Source organism: Dermacentor andersoni, chromosome 2 (genome assembly GCF_023375885.2).
Source record: "Dermacentor andersoni chromosome 2, qqDerAnde1_hic_scaffold, whole genome shotgun sequence".
In the NCBI taxonomy this organism is placed as follows: domain Eukaryota; kingdom Metazoa; phylum Arthropoda; class Arachnida; order Ixodida; family Ixodidae; genus Dermacentor; species Dermacentor andersoni.
The window spans coordinates 136,721,712-136,745,084 of NC_092815.1; the positions used below are offsets into that span (position 1 = coordinate 136,721,712).

At 43.1% G+C, this 23,373-nt stretch overlaps 1 protein-coding gene across 1 annotated transcript in view; it reads right to left on the reverse strand.

The window, feature by feature from the left end:
* viaf (viral IAP-associated factor) overlaps window positions 1-23,373 on the reverse strand; it is a 29,373-nt gene continuing 6,000 nt past the window's right edge. Inside the window, exons 4-6 of the mRNA XM_055076215.1 lie at window positions 22,908-23,051; window positions 8,593-8,801; window positions 1-4,054 (exon numbers count right to left, since the gene is read on the reverse strand). Of these exons, the coding sequence (XP_054932190.1) occupies window positions 3,927-4,054; window positions 8,593-8,801; window positions 22,908-23,051 (481 nt within the window). The 3' untranslated portion in view covers window positions 1-3,926. The remainder of the gene's footprint in view (window positions 4,055-8,592; window positions 8,802-22,907; window positions 23,052-23,373) is intronic.

Sequence of the window (23,373 nt, forward strand, 5' to 3'; positions counted from 1 at the left end):
AAATCTTTATGTAATTTTTATTCAACTTCCCCGTGCAATAAATAGAACAATGAAATATGCATCCAACAGTCTCCGGAAATATGACACGCAGCCAACGATATGCCGAAAGACAGAACCTTGCAACATAATTTCACTAGACGTCTCTTGGAGTAAGTGCCGTGTGATGAATATGGTATATTACCCGACACAACACAACAGTACAGGGCTAGCATTAAGCATGAACCAGAGAGCACAGAGTGCAATGCTGGAGGACAATACTGTGAGCAAGTTCAACTACTGTGTGAAATACATATCCAAGGCACTCACATTACAAAAAAATATGACTACTCCATAATACTAAAAGATGTTAAAAGAAAACTGCTGGATCTTTTGGCATGCATACTTAAAAATTGAAGGAGCTTTCTGAGGTTGAAAGATTACAATGAAATTTGAATCATTTGATCTTGCTGACATCACAGATTTATGAGTCAGACAGGAAGACTGGGAGTTGCACAAATCTTATGCAAATACAATTCAAGGATTAATATCTGCACCCTTGATCGTTGTCTTCAGATAGATTATTTATGCTCACCACCAAGAACTTACTTATGTCAAATTGTATGGAGCAGATGAAGCAGGCACGAGCAACTTGGTACAAGCAGTGGCATCGGCAAGTACTTATAGTTTCATGATGACAATTATCATAACTTGTCAGTCAATTTTTCTCCAATTTTTATGAGTCCAGCTCCTGCCTACTTATGCTGGCATTACTCTATGATGTTATACGTGTTCTGAGCACAGTTACGCCTTGTCCACTGCTTTCTTGTTTGTGCCACTTGGGGACATTAGAAGGCTTACATGCATACCTCAAATCACCAGATGTGTTACACATACAAACACTCCCAATTGCATCATGCACTATAGTTCAAATTTGGTTAAAATCAGCCTTCAGCTTGTATGTGAACTGAACGAACTCACAAATGCTTTGCAATACAAAATAACTATTAATCTGATATGAAATAAAAAAAGGTGAAGCTACTGTCTACATGTAAATAGTGGTTAAAGGAGCCAAGATTGATTCTGAAGGTTTGTTTTATGAGTTGATTTTGCCATTGAGCCAAATTTGATTACAGCATTGACTATGAATGAAATACTGGTTTCGAGTGGTATACATATCCTCATTACTTAGCTTCTACTGCAGGATCATGTTGAAATATTTATAATACTTTGAAATTTTAGCACAGTCATTGCCAACATGGCGAGCAACAGCAGCATTGTCAACTTGTGCAGCCCTCACATGCAAGAGAGAATTATTATTAATTTTGGATTTCTTGTCCCAAAGCACCAACTGGGCACGAGGTACGTGGTAATGAGAGATGTAAATTAATTTTGTTTTCATGGGGTTTTTCAATGTGTACATAAATCAAGAACAACGAAGAACGAAGTCTTTGCAATCAAGCCACATTGGTGCATGTCCCTAATCAGCAAACTGACTTGCTACTTTGTACTCAGAAGCAGCATGCCATGTATTATCAGTGTGACAAAAATCCAACTATCTCTGCATTCTTGGCACCCAGCCTTGTATTCAGATTTACAGTCTAAACTTGTATGAGGAAAAAGAACATACCACTGTATGGTTTAACTGGCTGCAGGAACAAACACTTGGGAAAATAAACTTTATCATGGAACCCACGTCCCATAAACTTTTGGAGCTGGCTTTACACCAGGTATCATGGGCCCATGTGTATAGAAAAGCATTTTTCTTCCTATACGGGCAATTAGTAGTCAATATCACTTACATTCCCTAAGCATAAGAAGCCAAAAAACACTGACACCAACAACATAGGGGAAATAATTTGTGCTTAATAAATGAAATAAAGAAACAATAAATTAATGGAAATGAAAGTGGATGAAAAAACAACTGGCCGCAGGTGGGGAACGATCCCACAACCTTCGCATTTCGCGTGCGATGCTCCACCAATTGGGCTACTGCGGCGCCGTTTCCACATCCACTTCCTTGGATATTTATGTTTTCTAGTAGAACCCTGCGAGCGTTAGCCAGCGCCACCACTCACAAACCTTGGCAGCGGATGTGGAATATCCTTTCTGCCACAGGCGTTACGAGAATGTGATCGTTTTGGGTGAAGGCAATCGGTCAATAAACCCACACATGCTACCTGAAGGCATCAATGTTGCCGGATTCGAGACCCTTGTTATGTACTAAACGAGAAGAAAGGGGGTTAACTGAGGGGCCCAATTTTATTAGTCACAGCATAAGAAGCCAACAAACACTGACACCAAGGACAACATAGGGGAAATTATTAGTGGTTAATAAATGAAATAAAGAAACGATAAATTAATGGAAATGAAAGCGGATGAAAAAACAACTTGCCGCAGGTGGGGAATGATCCCACAATTGCCTTCAACCAAAAAGATTACGTTCTCGCAACACCTGCGGCAGAAAGTATGTCCCATATCTGCCACCAAGGTTTATGAGTGGTGGCGCTGGCTAACGCTCCCGAGTTCAACTAGGAAAGGAATCGGCGCCTCAGTAGCTCAATCGGTAGAGCATAGCATACGTAGTGCAAAGGTTGTGGGATCGTTCCCCAACTGCGGCAACTTGTTTTTTCATCCACTTTTATTTCCATTAATTTATCGTTTCTTTATTTAATCTATTAAGCACAAATAACTTCCCATATGTTGTCCTTGGTGTCAGTGTTTGTTGGCTTCTTATGCTATGCCTAATAAAATCGGGCCTCTCGGTTAAGCCCCTTACATTCCCTAAGTAAGTAATGTTACAGATTTATTGCCGACATGTGATGCTGGAACAGCACAGACGATACTTTGCATTTCAATACTTTAGATTTCATTCCTCAGTGAAATATCACAAGGGAGCTGTTACTGCACTGTCTAGTGACTTCAGTCAAATTCTTTCACTCGGCATACTGTGCATAACCTTGTGCACTCCTGTGCTCGCGATTGCATCTCGTAGCCACAGCGTCACAGACTAAGCACTTTAGCTACACATTCCAATGAGTTCCTTGATTATCTGCCCAAGACCTCCTCACACTGCACACAATGACACACATTCATTGTCATTCTCTTGCTCCTTTCTCCTGCACTGCTGCTTACTGGAACCTATCTGCGAAAATCAATTTTCTTCTCTTTCATTTCCCTCTCTCACCCTTGTGTAGCCTCTTTCCTCCTGCTCACCTGAAGGGTAGCAATCAGAAAGTTATTCTGGTTAACCTCTCTGGCTCCCTCTCCTCCTCTCCATCTCTCACTCATCCTTAACATCTTTGTGAAGAGGGGCAGAAGAAAACAACATATACCTTGATACATGAGAAAATGACGCAATTGTCAAAGGCACCACTTGAAAGTTTCCCACACCAGCTCAGTGGGTCTACATAGGTTTTTACAATGTCTGGTCGAGACTATCCTTTGTAGTGCACTGCATTACAAAGGACCGCATTGCGTTATGAAATAAGATCGCTGAACAAGAGTAAGCAATAATGCTACGACATCTGTGGCACTGCAACATTATCATTGGTATGGGCGCATGATTCAGGACTGGATGCTTGTTTGCCACTATCTCCATTATTAAGTAACTTTCCTATGCAGAACAAATGCAAAATCAGGGTTACAAAATTTAATCACCTGTGCTTTGCAATGGCTGATACATGTTTGCAGTCTCCACTCAGCTGATAGAACATTGCACAGTAAAGGCCATTCTGTCGCTACATTAAAAAGGTGCAGAGAACAGGCACACACTGCATTTCTAACACAAAGCACAGGTTGCTTTGGCCACAAATGAACAATGTAGAAAGGCTGTGTCGATCTTTACAGTTCAGATAGATGTCCACATCACCCCATGATTAAGGTAAGGCCGCAAAAGACCAAAATGTCCCGAGATAAAAATGTTTCAGAGCCTGGGAGAGTGGCCTGCTTCACCAGTCATTAGCGTCATCATAGTTTGCCTTCAGGGTGCTTAAGAGAACATCCCTTGTCTTTGGCCTGGGATCCTCTTCCAAGTCAGTTTCGACTGCCCCAACTTCTGCAAGCATCCACTCCAGCTCTGGAAAATGGGGACAGAAGATACAAAGCAACTCATATGCTAGAGAACATATTAAAGCTGGGCTAAGTGGGGTAGGAACACATTTTTAAAAACTTTGTACACGTCCAACTCATGTTGGAAGCGACTTATGCTAAGCATTTGGCTTCGCGTTTCCAGACAAGGACGCACTGTTCCCAAGCTCGTTTCCTCGTGGCATACGTACATCCCAGCTGCTTGGCATGCCACTTTTGTTGCATCTCCTTCTCCGCAACCACAAGCTCCCACCATACGGCCATTGGAGAAAACTGACACATATGCAGCTGCTCTCATTTCTATCAGCAAACTGTTACCATGCGACATGACGCACTCACCAATTGTCTCAAAGTGCCAAAGGAAAGGATAGTGGTAAGGTTGACAATCGTTCCCTCACTACATGGCCGCATCTGTGGCCTAATGGGCAGAGCATGCGGCTATCGTACTCAGAAATTCTGGTTCAGATACGAGTGCCAGACACATTTTCTGTTTTTGAGAGGGCCTCAAATGAGGCGAGACGAGAGCCTGCCTCGAGCAAAGTGCCTGGCAAGAGTCAAAGAATGGGTCGAGTTAATACAGCAGAAAGGCAGCATTTAATAAACCAGAAGACCGGAGGAGGGCAGCTGGCCACAATGAAGAGGGAGGCTACAGCAAATTAAAAGTGAATACCATTGACCAATTCTTGCTTGCCTAACTCCCCTTCTGCTTTTTCAATGTGCCCAAGTACCCGAAGCATCCAAAAAGCCAAAGCAGTATGTTGCAGATACTTGTTAAGGTGTTGCGTTAGCCTTGCTATCATCGTGTGCATGTTGTGTTCTGTACTCGTGCACCAGGGATGGTGACACTACATCAAACATGAAGACCTGCCAACCAGAAAATTTTAGAAATACTAACTTCGAAGCAAAAAATACTAAAAATTTGGGCAAGATACTAAAGATTACATAAGATTTATAAAATAATCTGCAGGCTTTGTTCTGTAGAGATGCTGTGAACGGGCAGCACTCTTTACAGTCTCAGCTAAAGTGATCTGTGCCATAGACAAAAGACACTATTCATGAAATATTCATGTACTGATAGCCAAACATTCAGTTGCCATTATACAATGGCTTCACAGAGTGTGTGGTGGTGCTGCAGGTATGTCCCAACAATTGAGTAGGTAAAAAATATCAGTCTCTGAAAATTTGCCAGTGACTGCAGTTGTATCTTTTAAAGATAACTTTTGCCCTAAGCACGATACAAACAAACAATAGTAATATTATTGGTGTCTATATGACAATCGCAAGCAAGCTGCAAAAATCGGGCATCAGTAAAGTCATAAAAGTGGGTAGGTATGCACATGCGTTAAGAAGCTAGTAATTGCAGTCGTAAATAGAAGTTAGTCTAGGTTCCAGACAAACTTCGATCTCGAACTACAGGCACTAATCAACGTCGACACCAGCTCCCCAGCACACATGATCCCAATGCTGCTGCAGTAGTGCACAAGCACAGAACATGATACACATACGGCAACATCAAAACTAGTGAACTGGTTCAGTGGGATCTTTGTGACACTGCCTTCCAAGCTTCAGGTAGTTAGTCAAGGACGAGGCAGGCAGAAAAAATGACATTCAAGAATGTATTTCAAGCATTTACCTTTAAAGGCCAACTGCAACAGTACATCACTTTGGCTAAATTAGCTATGGATGAGTAGTATATACTACTGAAGCAAACTTGGCAAAGCTGCGAGGCTGGTAATTGTCTAATTTTCTTATTATAAGTCTTTAAATAGCAACTAAGCACATGATGCATGCACCTGGTGGTTAGCTCATATGATGCAAGTCCAAGCCTGTTGCCACTGAGGTTTTTCAGCGTGCTGCAGGGAGCTACATCAACTTTGGAAGTCATGCTCAGGGGCCACGTGTTCTAGGTCATGCTTTGCTTTCGGTGAATGGTAATGGCAGTGTTTTTTTCCATTTAGGTATTATAAACAGCTATTTTTACAAGCTTCTTGCGATCCATCAACTCTTACTTCAAAATCAAAATTTTGCATGTATATATATTTACACTATCTGAAATTAGGCTTCTTACACAATCAACAATTTCATTGCAGTTGGCCTTTAACCTGCGCTATAAAGTCCTTTCTGAACACTGAACACTCCCTTCCTGAACACTGAAAGCTCTGATTCCTTCTGTCCTTCTCTCTCAGCCAAGTTCCTGCAGAACTTTAAGGGATGTGTACACAAGGCTTTCTATTTGACCTCCTCTTGTCTGGAGTCTTGATCATAAGAGAGAGAGTGTACAGTAGCAATATGTTAGCACATGCAGCAGTGTGAGAAAAACGAGAAAATTCTGCCCTTTACTACCCCCACTTGCCCAAAAGACCCTGTGCTGTGATCTTGATGTCTCACTGTCTCTAGCATACCAATAAATGTGTATTTTCTCAGAAAAATCCACTCAATGTAAAATAAGATGGGCTAAGCATTAGCACAAATTAGCTTTTTTTTTTTAATTATTTGGAAGCCTGCCTTTACGCACGTTCATTAATACAAACAAATATATTAAAAGAGCCAGCAATGCAGCCTGTGTTGGAGTCCTGAAGTGGCTGTATGACTAGGGCATTGGCAAGAATGCACAGTCCGACACCAGCGTCCATGACGAGCTATCACCAAGAACAGCCAGCAGCGCAGCCCTACAAGACTGTCAGAATGTGCTGCCAGACACCGGCATCGTTAGAGCTGGTGCAGTATGCAGGAACATGCGTCATATATAACGGAGAGTGCATATAGAAGTAAGAAGTTTGGATATAGTGAAGCATATGCAAAGGCACGGGTATAGCAAAGGAATTGCACCAGATATAGCAAAGTGTTCACCAAGTTTTGGGCACATTTTGGGCAGTGGCAAATCAGATCCCAAGCACTTCTGCAGGGCGTGAAAACTTCCTTACACAGTTGACTTCCCTTAACTATACCCTGACAGGACCAGTGAAAGAGAATGACCCATCCAGCGGGTTGAATTAATCAAGATGTAGAAAAACAGCAAAACACACCGCTGTTTGACTTGGCACTATTTTCCCGACTCTAACATGCCCCTGAATCTAGCGCGCGCCCGCTTTCTGTGTCGAAAGTAGAAAAATAAAGAAGAAATAACATTAAAGCTCCTAAACAAAGTAGAAATCTAATGCACATTCGATTTTTCAGCAAGAACAATGGGCAACAGTCTAATACGTGCAATGGCAGCCAGTTTTCTAAAGTCAGCTTTGCCACAATACATGTATGTTACGCAGTAGCTCACACGAACACAGCAAAGGTGGTTTAGGTATCTTGTCTGATTTCACCGGGCAGGCAATTTTCTATCCAATTTTGCTGAACAAAGAAAGAAGAACTGTTTGTGCTAGAATTGGATAAATACCATAATCAGACATTATGCGCTATAATTATTGCTGGAAAATCTTCCTAAGGCAGGCCAAAAATAGGAGTTTTCGACAGGAGATGATGTGTCTTCAATGTATTCACTGTCCCCTGAGCTCTGCCGAGACAGACGCTGCTACTAAAGCAGTCACTGCTGTGGTAACCATAGAGGTCAGGCGCGTGCGTGCTGACTGGTCAAATTCGAAGTGTCCAGCAAAGGCCAATTTTAGGATCAATATAATGACAGTTTGGGCACGTAGAAATGCCTGGGCGCTGGTCAGGACCTTTGGCCAGGATTGAATTAACTGAAAAAGCGAATCAACCAGAGTCAAAGTGATAAAAGTCTACTGTACAACTTCACGGCCTTTGGTGTTTGAGTTGCTCGAATTGGCGTACACCTGTGGACACATTTTTTTTACTGCATCTTTTGGGCCAGATTTCAAAAAGAAAGAAAGAGATAGAAGAAGACAACGAATAAAGAATATAGTCACTTGTGGCATTTTGTAAACAACGACGCAAGAGCAGCACCACCACTTTACAATTGTTACCTGAGAATCACGTATGAGGTGCACAGATAGGACTGCGTATAAAGGCATACCCCCTTGACTGCCAAGTTTTTCTTTACAAGTGCTACAAAGACCCTACCAGGTATTTTCACATGTTGGTTCTGTGAACATTTCATGCTACATAAAAACCTGTTTTTTCGACATCTGTTTTTTCAATTCATAATTTATCAAGTATTCATAAATCTCTTCGCCTGTAAAAGTGTGGACAGACCTTCCACACTGGTTCGCCATGGCTGCCCTGCTGTGACAGAGCAACAGAGCACCGAGGTATTTGCTTTACCTGCAGTCAAAAGTTTAGCTTACAAGTTTATTGTGTGTTTATATGATTTCTCCATAGATGGCACAACAGGCACTCAATGTTGTTTTTTGCACAAGTTGCTTCTGGAGAGGCAGTGAGTATGCTGAAAACACAAAACGAGTACACTTGGGATTGGCAACAGCTGCGCAAAGGTGGGTGCCCGAGTATCTTGGGAGAGGAAGTCAGAGCAATATTACGCAAACACTACTCTGAAGGCACTGCATGGTGTGGTGTCTGAGTAAAAGCAATTACTCCTACTAGTATTACTTGACGTACCGTCTACTTTCAACTTCATGCCTCCGAACACATTGGGTCCGACGAACTGCTTCTTCAGTTGGCCATCGCGATACACGAATATGGTCGGCAGGTTGTGGTCTGGGTAGTTTGGGATGCAATTGGACGACACACTCCTTAGGAACTTGGTCATCCTGAACTTTGGCGCCAGTTGGTTGAGATGCTGATTGATCAGTGTGCAGTATGGAATGCTGCACGAAAGGAAGGGTTCCAGTGAGAAGAGATGCAAGAAAAGACAAGGCAAGTGTTCATCACAGAAGCAACACAGCAGCTTTAAAAGCCCTTATAACTTTAGCAAACATATCCTTTTTTTTTGGTGGCCTTGGTACTGTTCAGTTGTACAGACATAATTTCCCCTCAGAGGAACTTCTGGCTATTTAGCTGAGATATGCATAATCAACAGCTGGTTTTCCGAGTTAGTATAGCATCTGAGAAAAGTCTTGAAGTAATTGAATGAGTGGTGACAGGTGTTGCCTGGCATTGTGGCAGGGCTCAAACATCTTAGAAAAATTATTCTTCCCAATCCCTGGACCGTTATGACAATAAGAGTTCTTTTTACACAGGGAACAGGCATGCAGCCTGGTGATAGCTTCAGTGCTTTCGGAACTTTTGGTGAAAGATGTGCATGTGTCACCGTATGAAATATGAAATAATTGAATCTTTCATTCTTTCTGCTTTCCTGCAGGAGTATGCATTTCAGCTGTGTTGAGAAATGTTCAGAGAGATGCAATCAGTATAACAAGCTACATCTCATCTGCCTTGACGGATAGATAAGCAAAAAAAAATTTATTTAGGCCCACTGAGAATCGAACTAAACCTTCCAAGTCTGCACTCCATGAGCCTGCGAACAAAGTGAGCTACCGATTCTCTGGTACCAGGAAAACAATTGGATGAAGCTAGTCATTTGGGTCTAAAAGGAAGCCTTTGCTGGCCGACGAAAATTTTAGCAACTGCTGTATCTGCACTATATAAAGTGCATTTTGTTTTCTTTAAGAAGTTACAGTATGTGAAAGCATCTGAAGTTTTATTTAGGACCATGATCCTTACATAAAGTAAGATTCTTTTTTTCTATCTTGTGCTCCAAAATTCAATAAGCTCTGCCACTAGGCAACTAAGCTTCGCAAGAAAGCCAACCTCTAATGAGTCTATAAATAGTCAGGATCTCAGTGCAATGATGAATAATAGAAGCAATGACAGAAAGGTAAGATGAGAACAACAGAAATTGCAGTAGGTGAGGTCCTCTTGGGACTTTTGGTTTACTGGCCTGATCCAATACAGCAATGCGCATCTGTGCAGGCTAACTATGCAATAGCAGCAGCCCCAGTGCATGCATTATGCATGATCCAGCCAGATGTTTTTGTGTAGCACGATGGACTATCCTTTACCACGATGTGTGCGAGTTGAGATTTCAATGCAATCATAGATGGTCTTATACTGGCATGCTGACAGGAAAGAGTCTCACCATGGCACTACACTGGAAAGCTTTATTCGATGTCCACAAGTACAGCTAGGTTACATCTCTTGAGTTCACAATTTAATCATGCTATTTCATATTATATATTTTGTTTTCAAAGACGTCAAACATGCCCGTGGCTTTATATGCGTTGCTGTTTTTATTTGTAAAGATAAGGAATTTACAGATGCTGCAAAAATGCGCAGTCTTTGCAAGGTGCACTCTCGTGACAACTATCAGAAGCATTGCACGCCGCATTTATAGAAATCTACTATGGCTTGTTTAAGTGACCCATGATGAGGTAGGAAGAATAGATTTGAAATGTTGGGTTTTATTAATAAGACTAGTTGGCTATGTTCATGTCATTATTCTACGTTCACCAAACGTGTGAGACATATAATATGAAGCGATGAAAAAAAAAAGCATGTGGATCCCACATGCTCTGGGAATCAGTTTAATGAAAGCTTTTGTTGGTGTCTACAAAAAACACTGTTCTTGTTTAGTGGCCATCTGCAAGTATAGAACACATAACCAAGTTGGGCATGTTTTCAACGGCAAATGTCTTGCTCAAGATAAGCCTGCTGCACTCACATATGTGGATCTGACATATAATGACGAAGAAATGATGCTGTGAAGATGATGGCATGATGACAATGCAACACTCAGGATGGCATCACGATGACACAATGATGATGACAACATGATAACGCCAATGAAATGATCACAATGGTACGACAATGGCTGTATGATGATTACGCAATGACAATGGTGGGATGACAACAGTGAGGTGATCATGACGGCACAATGGCAATGGGAGGACTATAATATGACAATGAGCTCGTCATGCCACCTGCATGACAATAAAGGGATGACAACGACTGCATGACGACAACTACATGACGATGCATTGACGATGATAGCATAACAACAGAATAATGAGAGCATGATTACGATGAATGATGATTACACAATGACATAATGATAATAGAGTGTTGACTATAGAATGATGGTAACTGCATGACAACAGCAGCATAATAACTAGAGACTGGAACTTTAGGCACAATGCCTATTTTTTCCCTTATGCTTTATCATGCCTATTTAACATATAACCACGAGATGTTGGTCTAGAAACATTTTAGTGGCACCTTTATTGTGTCTATAAACACCTACTTTGATGCTTGTACCTCTACTGGATTTTCAGAGCCTTAAAACATGTTTTTCCTTGTTTCGAACCTTATTTTGTTTATAATCTTATCACCCGCTGGGATCCTTTGCTGAAGGGTGCCCATTATTACCACAAAAGCTTTGCAGGCATAAAGGTTGTTATGGTCGACCCAGTTGTCATCTTCTGTGTTAGCTTTCTGTTCAATTTATACAAGGTTTGTGTGTTACTTTACAACAGTTTATATTACTGCGCAAAACAACAAAGACAATTTCTTTGTATCTATGTAACCCCACCTCCATGGTCTTTTTGACTGCAGTATTCTACAGATGTTGCAGATAGCCGAGCTGAAGGCCAGACTCGGACTGGCACTGATAACCAAACCCCTTACTACCAGCGCATGCGTCGTACCTTTCCCCCTTCTTCTTGCTTCTTCGCTCCCTCTTTTTTCCCTGGCCTATATATTCTCAAGCTGAGAATAAACGGACGCTTATTTGCTGAGCAACGCTGTCTCTTGTGGTTACTGCCAATGGCGTGGCCGCTGGCCACGAACGCAACAGTGGTAACGAGTACGGACCTCAAGCAAGAAGATTCTGGGCAGGACAGCGGCAACAATACGAGCCCGACTGCAGTCATGAGCCTCAAGCTAGCAGATTTCGATGAGGAGAAAGTGGCAAGCTTACCTTGTCAAAGTTGAAGCGTACTTTGAGGCAAACAGTATCACTGAAGATAAACAGAAAAGGGCCTTGCTCATAGCCTCCCTGGGCACAAAGACAGTCGCAGTGCTATGTGGGAAAGTAGCACCATTGAAGCCCAATTCCTTGAGCTACGAGGATGTAGTGAATATGCTAAACAACTACTACGATCCAACGCCCAACGAAATTTCAGGGAGTTATAAGTTTTTCAACCACAATCAAAATGAAGACGAGGAAGTTCAGGCCTTTATTGTGTCTATAAGACAAATAGCGCAAAGCTGCAATTTGTCGTCAATGTTGGATAGAATGACCAGAGACCGCATTGTATGTGGTGTCAGGTCAAAAAAGTTGCAAAAGCAGCTCCTGGCGAAGAAAGACCTTACATTAAAAGAAGCAGAGGCCCTCGCATTAGCTGCAGAAAGTACGGAATGTGACGCCCAAGGCATGATGGAAAACCCAGTAGAACCAAACGTGTACACGATAGCTCACCGCAACCAGTCTACTACAAGAAACCCGACGTTTTGCGTACAGAAACAGTGCCGGTATTATGGCAACTACGACCACAAGACCACAGCTTGTCACCTGAACAAGCCCCAATGTTTTCCTTGCGGGCAACAAAACAAGGTCACCCAGCAAAAATGTGGCCTCCAAAAGGCAGCGGTAACAGAGCTATGGCAGTAAAGGCGCAAAACATCGACGACCCCGAAGACAGCAATAGCAGCACATCACAGATTTGGTCCTTGAGCACAACGCAATCGCTTGTACCGCCCATTAAGATCTTTGCATGGAACGGTGTCAACGTAAAGATGAATATTGATACTGGTTCCCCAGTTTGTGTGATTTCAAAAACCATCTATGAAAAGCACTGGCAGCAATAAAATTGTCCTGCTACCACAAAACGCTGCCAGTACTTGGTGTGCTTCCTATGGAAGTTTTTTATCAGGCTGAGATAGTGAAGTGCAACTTGATGGTGTTGGACTGCAAAGGCCCTAACCTTTGTGGGCAAGATTTATTGCACAAACTGGATGACAAAGGAAGTACAGTATTGCACGTCATGACACAACTTGACCCAACAAGCGCGGCCCCACAAGCAGTCTCGCCAACTGCCTCGCCACTGCTACAGCAGCACGTAGACCTGTTCACAGACGGTACCGGAATCGTCCAAGGCTTGCCAGCATGGATACATCTTCGAAGTGGAGCAATTCCCAAATTTTGCAAGGCAAGAAAATTCCCTTTTGCACTTCATGAAAAAAATGTCACAGGAACTGGACAAGCTGGAAGCAGCTAATATAATATCCCCAGTACCCTACTCTGAGTGGGCTACACCCATTGTTCCGGTTTTGAAGAAGGATGGCTCAGTGTGCATTTGAGGAGATATTAAAGTTACACTGAACCCAATGTGCGAGATCGAACAGTATCCGCTGCCAGTCATTGACGACTCGATTGCTAACCTACCTGGAAGAGAGCAGTTCAGTATTTTAGACCTTCGGGATGCTTATAACCAAGTCACGTTGGACGAGGACTCCCGAGTGTTGACAGTGATGAACACTCACAAGAGACTTTTTTGTTACAATCAGTTACCTTCTGGCATCGTGTCAGCATCAGCCATATTTCAGCAAAAGATTGGATCTGTGCTGCTAGGGTTGATGGGGGTTCAAGCATATCTGGATAACGTGCTGATAGTGGGCATCAAGCTGCACGCCAACAAATGCCGCTTCAGTGAGCAAGTGGTACAGTATCTCGGTCGCCGCATTGATGCCGGCAGATTGCACCCAGTGGAAAAGAATATTGATGCAGTTACATTGGCACGTTCACCTCAAAACATCATGGAGTTGCAAGCTTTCCTGGGCATAATTACCTTCTACAACAAGTTTCTGTCGAACATGTCCCTGTTACTTGCACCCCTGTACAAGCTATTGGTAAAAAGCGCGAAGTGGTTATGGGGTGCAAAAGAAGAAGTAGCGTTTCAATGCGCCAAAAGCTCTTTGTGCACAGCACCTGTGCTGACTCGTTTCGATACGCAGCAAGAATTGCTGCCGGGATGTGACGCGTCACCACAGGGTATTGGCGCTGTACTTTTTCATCACAGAGACGGTGAAAATAGACCGACTGGATTTTGGCCTAGAGTACTGACTGTGACCGAAAGCAGGCACTAGCAGGTTGAGCATGAAGCTTTAGCCTTGGTGTTTAGTCTTGGCAGAGAATTCACTTTGGTAACCGACCATTGGCCCCTGCTTGGCCTCCTGATACAGGATCGCCAAACACCTATAATGGTCACTGCATGGATACAAAGATGGGCTCTTCTGCTGGGAGCTACAAATACAAGCTGCTGTGTAGGCCTGGTAAAATGATGCTAATCTCAGATGCACTAAGCCAGTTACCTCAATAATTGCAGCAAACGGAAACCAAGCCTGAAGAAGTCGTGGAATTTGTCCTGGCCATCGACCAGTGGGACAAGCCTGCGATTTCTCTGAAAGAACTACAGATGCTGACAGCAGAGGACGAGGTGTTGTCCAGTGTCTGCAGGTATGTCCTTGAGGGTTGGCCTGCACCCACTTGCGTGGAAGGCCCAGAAATGAACCATTACTACAGAAACCGTCTAGAACTGTCTGTCGAGGAAGGAATGCTGCCATGGGGTCATCGAGTAGCGGACCCCAAAAGGGCACGCGGCAGACTCTTGAAGCTACTACATGAGGCCCACCAAGGTACCGCAACTATGAAGATGGTTGTCAGGTTGAAATCTAGTGGCCAGATATCGACCTAGACATCTATCAAGTTGCATCAGAATGTCAGAACTGTGTTCAGGCTTTGCCAATGCCCTCTGCATGAGAGCCAAGAAGCTGGCGCACTACTGAGGAGAGATGGTCACGACAGCACGTCGACTTCGCCGGACCAATTAAGGACAAAATGTTATTGATCGTTGTTGATGCACACAGCAAATGGATTGAAGCTATTGCCCTCTCCCATGCCACATCCAGTCACATGGTAGAGGCCTTGCGTATTTTGTTCAGTCAGTTTGGGATACCTCATACCATCGTTTCAGATAACAGCACGCCATTCACAAACTCAGAATTTTCCACATTCATGCAAAGAAACAGCACTGTGCATATTCAAACGCCACTCTACCACCCCCAAAGTAGCGGACTTGCAGAATGCGCGGTGAGGACGATAAAAAATGGCTGAAAGAAGATGCCTGGAGGAATCCGGTGCAGATATAGAAATGTGCTGCAACAGTCGGGGCTGTCCCCTTCAGAAGTACTTTTGGGGTACTGGCTTCGCACGAGGCATGATATGTCTTTACCACCCGCGAAACCGCTGTCCTAGAGCGCACGATCAGCAGACGACGATGATGTCTGGAGTTTCGCCCCTGGAGATGCTGTTTTCTTTAGCAGCTATGGCCTGGCTGACAAATTGACACCAGGCAAGGTGAAATTCACGACAGGAGCACGGCTGGTGACTGTTGAGACGGACGACGTCAGGTGGTTCGTCGTCATGTGGACCAAGTACACAAACATTACGTGGATGAAACGATTGCGCCAACGGCCAAAGCTGCTGAGCACTGATCTGGCCCAGACAAAGCCGTGCTCAAGTCGTAAGTTGCAGGTGGTGGAATAAACCTGGAGCCGGTGCTGCACCGGTCCACCCGTGAGAAGAAACCAGTGATGCCTTACGGCTACTATGGGAAGGAATGCTACAGATGCTGCATATAGCCAAGCTGAAAACCAGACTCGGATCTGGCACTGATAACCAAGGCCCTGACTACCGGCGCATGCGTCATACCTTTCCCCTTCCTCTTGCTTCTTCGCTCCTTCTCTCTTCCCTAGCCTATATATATTCTCAAGCTGAGAATAAACGGACGCTTATTTGCCAGGCGACGCTGTCTCCTGTGGTTACTGCCAACAGCATGACTGCTGGCCACGAACACAACACAGTATAGCCTAAGTAAATAAATAAACAAATAAATACCTTTGCAACAGATGGGAGCATTGTTGCGAAAAGGCTCAACCTGCTCTAAGCAACAATACACTTGAAGCTGATTTAGCTTACTTGTGCACTCACTTCATGTTTTTAGCCGACCTCATTGAGAAACATGAATGCTCCAGCATAACTTCAATCTAGAATGTGGAGCTCATTTTGGACGTTCAGAAAATGTTTGCCACTATCTCCAATGGACCCGTTGCTGATAGTTATTTCAAAACCTCAATCTGCCCCTATAAACAAAAAATTTGGGTTTTTGATACTGAAAGAACTGTCAAACACCAGTGAACATTCTAGAATTCCAGAGGGCATTGGATCCAAAGTACAAATATGTGCTTCTAACTTTGGTGGCGGTTGGGCATTCCTTTTCTGCAGACAAACCAATGCTCAGTGAAAAAAGGCACAACATAGAACCAGAAAATTTTGAAATGGTGCTTGTTTGTTACTTCTCCATGGTGTCTGGTCACACTACATTTCAGATAAATCTTATGCTACTTATGCTACTTTCCTTATTCCATTTCATCGTGGAAATAAAGTGAATTTCAGAAAGCAGCCGTTTAGTGGGTTGTGTAACTTAGAAAATTATAATTTGTCCTCACATGCGCAATGGAAGTTCCAATTAATTGAGCCTATACCTTAAGAGCACCCTTTGGTGCCTATTATACGCCTCAAATGACAGATTTAGTGTCTGTTAAAGATGCCTAAAACAGCATTGTTTAGTGCCAAAACATCCTGTCTCTAGTAATGACAATGAAAAATGACAACGCAATGATGATGACAGAGTGAGCACGGCAGTATTATGACAACAGTATGACAATGAAGGAATTCACAAAGGAACGAAGGCGTTGAAACAATGATGATGGAATGGCAATGACAGCGTCTACGTTACATAATTTGGAGTTCACACCTGCGTTTATGTGCATCCCTTGCCACCCCAGGCTGCCTCAGTTTGCACTATACCCAGTGCTTGTTTGCAATATGTCTGGTACCGGCCAATTGTAAAAGACAGCAGCCAAAAGGAAATGGCTGAAAAGTGAGGGAATGTGGAAAAGAAAGCTGCCCCTTAAAGTGAGCTGTCCTGCCACGTGCTTCACAATTCAGGATAAAGTACATGCTTTAAAACACCTGCTGTTCACAGTCGTGCATCAATTACTTTCTATAACTATACGATCCAACAGACAATGAAGCCAAGAACAGCATAGGGGAAATTAGCTGTAGTTGAAATTTAAATGTAGAAAATAATAAAGAAAGGGAAATGAAAGTGGACGAAAAGACAATGCGTCGCTGGTGGCAGCCAAACCCACAACCTCCACGTTACATGTGCGTTGCACTACCAATTGCGCTACGGTGATGGCTATCAAACCGTCTACTAACTTGGGTATTTATGTTTACTAGATCTATCCCTAGGAGTGCTAGCCAGCGCCACTCAGAGCCAAGGTGAGCAGATGTGAAACATCCTTTTTTGAAGCATAACTGCGAGTCGGCCTAGTTGGAACAGATTCATTATTACAAAACTTTTTGTGCGCAAACAAACAGGGACAAAGAATGTGTTGCTCCTCTTCTTTGTGCCTGTTTGCTTGCGCACAAAAAGTTTTGTAATAATGAATCCTTTCATGCCCGATGGTGTCACCTAACACGTGATCTTAGGAGAGTGGGCACTTGGCTAACAACCCCTCGCATGCTACCTGATGACATCAACAGTGACGGAAGTTGCACTTGGTCTTTTAGAGCAGTTTTGGTAGCAAGAAAAATGGCAGTTTGAAGCAGAAACATATATGCTTTGAGCAGAAGATTTTGCTGTTTGGAGTAAGAATGTTTCCGAGTAGTAACCTACTGCTCTGGTGCAAAGAGGAAACTCTGTATAAGTCGATATTTCTTGACACGCATTGGATATGTGTTATACTAAGATGTATTCTTTCTTCAACTTGCTGTTCCATTTTACTGTTATTTTCTAAGAAGATCAACATAAGCACAAGCTTAATCATAATTGACAGTTAATTCTGCATTTCAACAAAAAGTTACCCCACCACCCGCCCCAAGCTGTCCTTGACTTCGTTAGTCATATTATCTGGTAAACATTTTATCTCTTAGAGCACTTAATCCACTAAAACAAGTTAAACTACCTCCAGGGCTATGCACAAATATGCACACCTGCCAGATTCTTTATTAATATGGTGCGAGCGCTGTATCCTGGTAGATTAATAATAGTGCATAAGGATAAGCTCATGTGCTTAAACATGCCAGCTACAGCGCATGGTCTTCTAGGCTGTTTCAAGCAAGCCACTGGCACACCATCTGTTCAACACTCACGCAATGTCAACAGAGAATTCGGTGGCTCTACTATATCGACATTATACATCACTACAATTGAAATTACCAGCTGAGCTAGTTGGCAGTTGATCAGAAACGCGACTAAGCAGCACAAACCCAGATGGAACAGAAACGATGTTACTATTTTAATGGTACTCGGAGGTATAGGTTTAATAGTGTCTGTGTTGTGCGACTTGTGTGTCTGTGATACTTGACTACTTCCTTTGTCCCTTTTTCAAACTTTTTGTCCATGCCGGGGCTGCCTAGTCGTAATAAAATGTGTCTTAAACATTTGTCGATATACCACTAAGCGACTGTGAGCGAGGCGTGTCATGCAGCTGTGGCCTCATAATCGTGCATCACCATAATTGGATTATTATTATTGCGATAGCCAATATATGGACACTCCATGTTATGTCCCAAGCATGATGAGATGGCGGCCGCACGCCGTATACATGCTATAGATGCAACGGAAAGCGTGCGAGGGTAAGTGGTTAAGGATGGTTGCCTGATGCGTGGCGCCTTCTCGCGTGCACAATACATTCCAAATTCAGAACATGCAGGTGCATTTCGGCACAGGCCTGGCACAATATATGAGATAAATGACAATTTGTCGCACCATGTAGCAGGATTTCCTTCACAGCACATTGTGGCGCAATTGGCCGAGCACTTCCATCACTGCATCAAGACTGCCAGATTCGAGACCCTTGCAATGAATAAAACAGAGAAGATGGAGAACCAAGGGTATCAATTTTGTTAATCATGGCCATATAAAGCCAACAGACGATGAAGTGGAGGAAAGCATCGAGGAAATTAGCCGTAGTTGAAATTGAAATGTAGAAAAGAATAAAGAAGGGAGAATGAAAGTGGATGAAAAAGATAATGTGTTATCCGTTGGGAACTGAACCTTTCTATGCATTACAACAATGGCAAGCTCTGCCTAGCAGTAATGCCAAGCACAGATTTTAGACTTTTCTGGAAACCACAACCCCCAGCACCAGTTTCTTTTAAAGCTGCGTTAATGTTAAATAAAGCTCTCATTTTATCCACTTGAGTATTTATGATGTGGTTAATTCAAAACTAAAAGATAGGCCTGTGCAAGTAACCTTAGGTAGCAGCCAATTGCCCTTGATGTTGTACCGTTTCAACACTATGGAAGACACAATCATTACATGAGTGTACATGTGTATGTTCTTGAGTGAAGGTAAGATTGCTCCAGATACAATGACAACTAATTTCAATGTAACACATGGGTTTTTAACTTGAATAACTAGGGCAGTCCACAACAGCATCTAATGATACATATGACTAATCACTTTCGAGCAATTCAGAGAACTCTAGTTGCATGCTTTACATTGAGCTGGTCAAAATGAAGCACTCAAAGCCCATTTGGCTTGACATGATAGTTCTGCGGAAACCCGCAAGGTGGAGAGGAGTAATTATTAAATGGAAAATGAGACATCCACCCAAACTTAGCTAAGTGCTAAAAAGGAAGCCCACATGGGTTCCTCGAAAGGAAAGCTTTGCAGTTGATGAAAAATTTGTCCTGGTCTGGGACTCGAACTCGGGACCACCGCATTCTGGAACAACTGCTCTACCATCTGAGCTAACCAGGCGGCTAGCAGATGGCCGGTGAAGTCGAATTTATCAAGAACTCGGAAGCAAAGGCAAGAGTTTGAGGTAATAGTTCTGCGGAAACCCGCAAGGTGGAGAGAAGTAATTATTAAAGAGAAAATGAGACATCCACCCAAATGTAGCTAAGTGCTACAAAGGAAACCCACACGGGTTCCTCGAAAAGAAAGCTTCGCAATTGAAGAAGAATTCGTCCTGCTTCACACCCAAGCAGAGAATGTGTTCAGCACAGCCCATGTAACACACTCTGCTACGAAAACAAGAAATTTCAACAGCTCTGTTTATGCTGAGACTATTCCACAGCATTTGATCACAATTCATGGACACAAAAGACACTTGAGCGTGCAGACATACAATTGATAGCCCCCAAGAGAAGCTTTAGTAATGACAGCATTGTGCATCATGGAGGAGATAGCACAATTCGAGAACATTAAGGGGTCCTGAACCACCCCTCAGGCTTGATGAAAAAACCTAGTCCGTGGATAGCATATGCAGCTGTGAACTTCTCAGCCAAGTTTTGCAGTCGTGAGCGGCGCGTTGAGCTCGCAAGCATAACGCGAAATCACCTTTCTCTTAAACACTCTCTTTTCAACAGAAGCCTGTTCCTCACTCTTTCCTGGATGCTTTTCGTAATATATCAGATTCTCATATGTGGCTGCTATTGGCCAATAGCTGATGTCAATCAAGAAGGGTGTTTGGATCAGTGCACTTGTTCGTACTATTACTGTGTATATTTATTGATGAAGTTTAATAAACAGGCTGAAATAAGCGCCAATGTACTTTTGAATTTCAGTGATAATTATGCACTGCCAGAAGAAGCCGACTGTTGTCTACTCACGCTCAACCACTGCTGCCCGCGTAGTTTTGAACGTTCAACTAGCACCGAACCGTGCGGAACTTAAGGTCCAACCATACCCATGTTGCCGGCGCGCTGACTCCTGGCCACTCCTGGTTAGATGCTGGGCAGACTTATTGACAGTGCTTCAAAAATGCACAAGTTCGATGTAGCACTAGCCGTCAGTCAAACTGGGGAAGGATGAAGCCAGTCTGCACCACGTAGCACGGTCAGACTGGAGCATATGAGTGCAAGCATGCAATGAAGCCCTGTCCTGCACAAAGCAAACACTGCGTATACACACTACAGTTGCTTGCAGCTGCAGTCTGCTACGTAGCGTAGATACCGCAGCCCCCGCGGTTGCCATAACGAGTCCATTGGGCAAGCATACTGTGACTCGCAGAAGACAAGCACGTTTGGCTTATGTTTGGCACATTGTAGGTGCCAAAATCGGAAGTAGTGGCACCTACGTTAACATCCAAAATCAAATTTGAACTGCATGCCATGGTGACGTTCAGTAGGCGGAGTGTTGCGGGCATGCCCCGCTCCGTGGTAGTCTTGGCAGTGCAAGGCATTGAAGAAGGAGCGGAAGCATCGCAAAGCACGTGTTTGACTGCCAATAACGCAGCTTCTGCTAAATGCACTGAAGTACTCTTTGCGGAAAAGTATTTATGAAATAGTTTATTTTAATTTCTAATGCCTCTCTCCACTTCAATAAAAAGTGGTTCAGTACCCCTTTAAGCAGTCAACTGACTCATGATTATAAGTCACAAATTAAGGCCATTAATTTTCCTTTTTGATGCAAATAGCATAAATACTATCTTTAAAAGTATAATTAAGCAATGATAACACTTCTCAGTGTTTTTGCTCCTAGTGAAGGCATAATTAGTACCACCATTTAAAAATGCAGCCAACAGTCACAGTGTTTCATGCACTGTCATAATAAGCATGGAAGGTGGCAGGCATTTTAGTAAGTTGCAAGAAAGGTAGCCAAGTCCTTTGAGCAAAACTGTATGCACCATGCTGCATCTAAAAGAACAAGGTTCGGCTTTAAAGTTTTCATGACGGCATTGTCTGGCCACTGCAAAAGTTCATTTACTGTGTTAGGAAAGTGTTGAATGGTGTCTTTAATGTTATGAGTGACCTGAAATGTATTTCATGGCTATTTTCTGGCGCACCATGTGTAAAACAGCATTTTTCAAGGCACACATTTGCAACATATGGCACACACACTTAAACACATTACAGGACGAATAAGACATTACTGAATCTAATACATTCTCACTGCCACATTAGGTGCAGCCTGAAGGTAAGTAAACTTTTTGAGAACAGTGTAAAAGCTTATTCAAAATAAGCTGCCACCAACAAAAGAAGAAGACATAGCTCAGAAACTCAGACAAGGGACAAGAATAACTGTGTGTGGGTAGCATACCGCTAACACCTAATACCGTCGAATGCATCTACAGGGAATGCCTCAATGACAAAATGACCTGCATAACGAAGGATTTGTACGTCCCGGCTGAACTCCTATTTTCATATGTATTGTGAACGCTTCTAGAGCGGAGACCAGTACAACGAATTTGCCTGTAGAAAGAAGAAATTTAGATGTCTCCAACGGTTGGTTCCCTGATGTCCCCATCCTCGACAGCATACTGTGTGAGCTTCACGATGAACGCACATAATGGCGTTGCCACTACTCTTCATAGCTGCCACTGTGTTGCAGTGTGAATAGGAAGCGCCAGTTGACACAACAAAGAGTGCAGAGAAAAGTACACTGCCGTATTGATCTGCTCAGAACTGATGACCGATGTTACTGTCGAAGCCATCCAGGACGGGAAGAAAGCAAATGCTGATGAAGACAGCAGTAAAGCGCCTGCAGATGAATGGAGTCAATGGCAGCATTCAACATTCTGCAGCTGTACCTTGTGTCACTCTGGGTTTCACTGTGAACCATGCAATTAAGCTCAACACCATCAGGTTGGCTGTAGTTACACACTCCAGAGTATAAAATGTACAGAAGAAAATTTGCAAATTTTTTCAATAAGCATCTCTAGAATTCATAATTTTTTTTTTGCTGAATGTGCTAGCCTACTCTGTTGGGAGTGGTATGATGCACGGTCACTACAACGAAGTAATCCGTATAACAAAGGATTTTGAAGGTCCCAAGTGCTTCACTGAAAGTGAAGCGCTTGGGGCCTTCATATTCTTATACTGTGTGTGCAAAGCACTTACCCAGGTTTGTAGAGATGGAGAACGACCCAAACTCCTTCGCCAGCCTTGTTCACCTGTTCCACATAGTCGTCTGCAGAGATGTCCCGAACGTCACCATATCGAGACTTTTGCATTGTAGCCTGTATCTCCGCAAGACGCTTCTGCCTGGAAGAGAGTGAAACATATATTTCTGATGAGGAAGTTGTGTGAATTAATTAAAAATGCACTATGCATAACATTACAGTGGCCTGATTAAGAAAATGTCAGGCTTTCATAATGTGAAGGCATACCTTTTGCCTGAGTAAAATGCACAAGTACGTATATGTGAGCACTTGCTTGTAATTATTTTATCTTTACAGTCCATTAGAATTGGCCGTGAGTATTTGCTATGTCAGCAAATGGCAATCACCCACCATGGTGACTCAATGGCTTTAGCATTATGCTGCTGAGCATGAGATCATAGGATACATTCCTGGCCATCACGGCT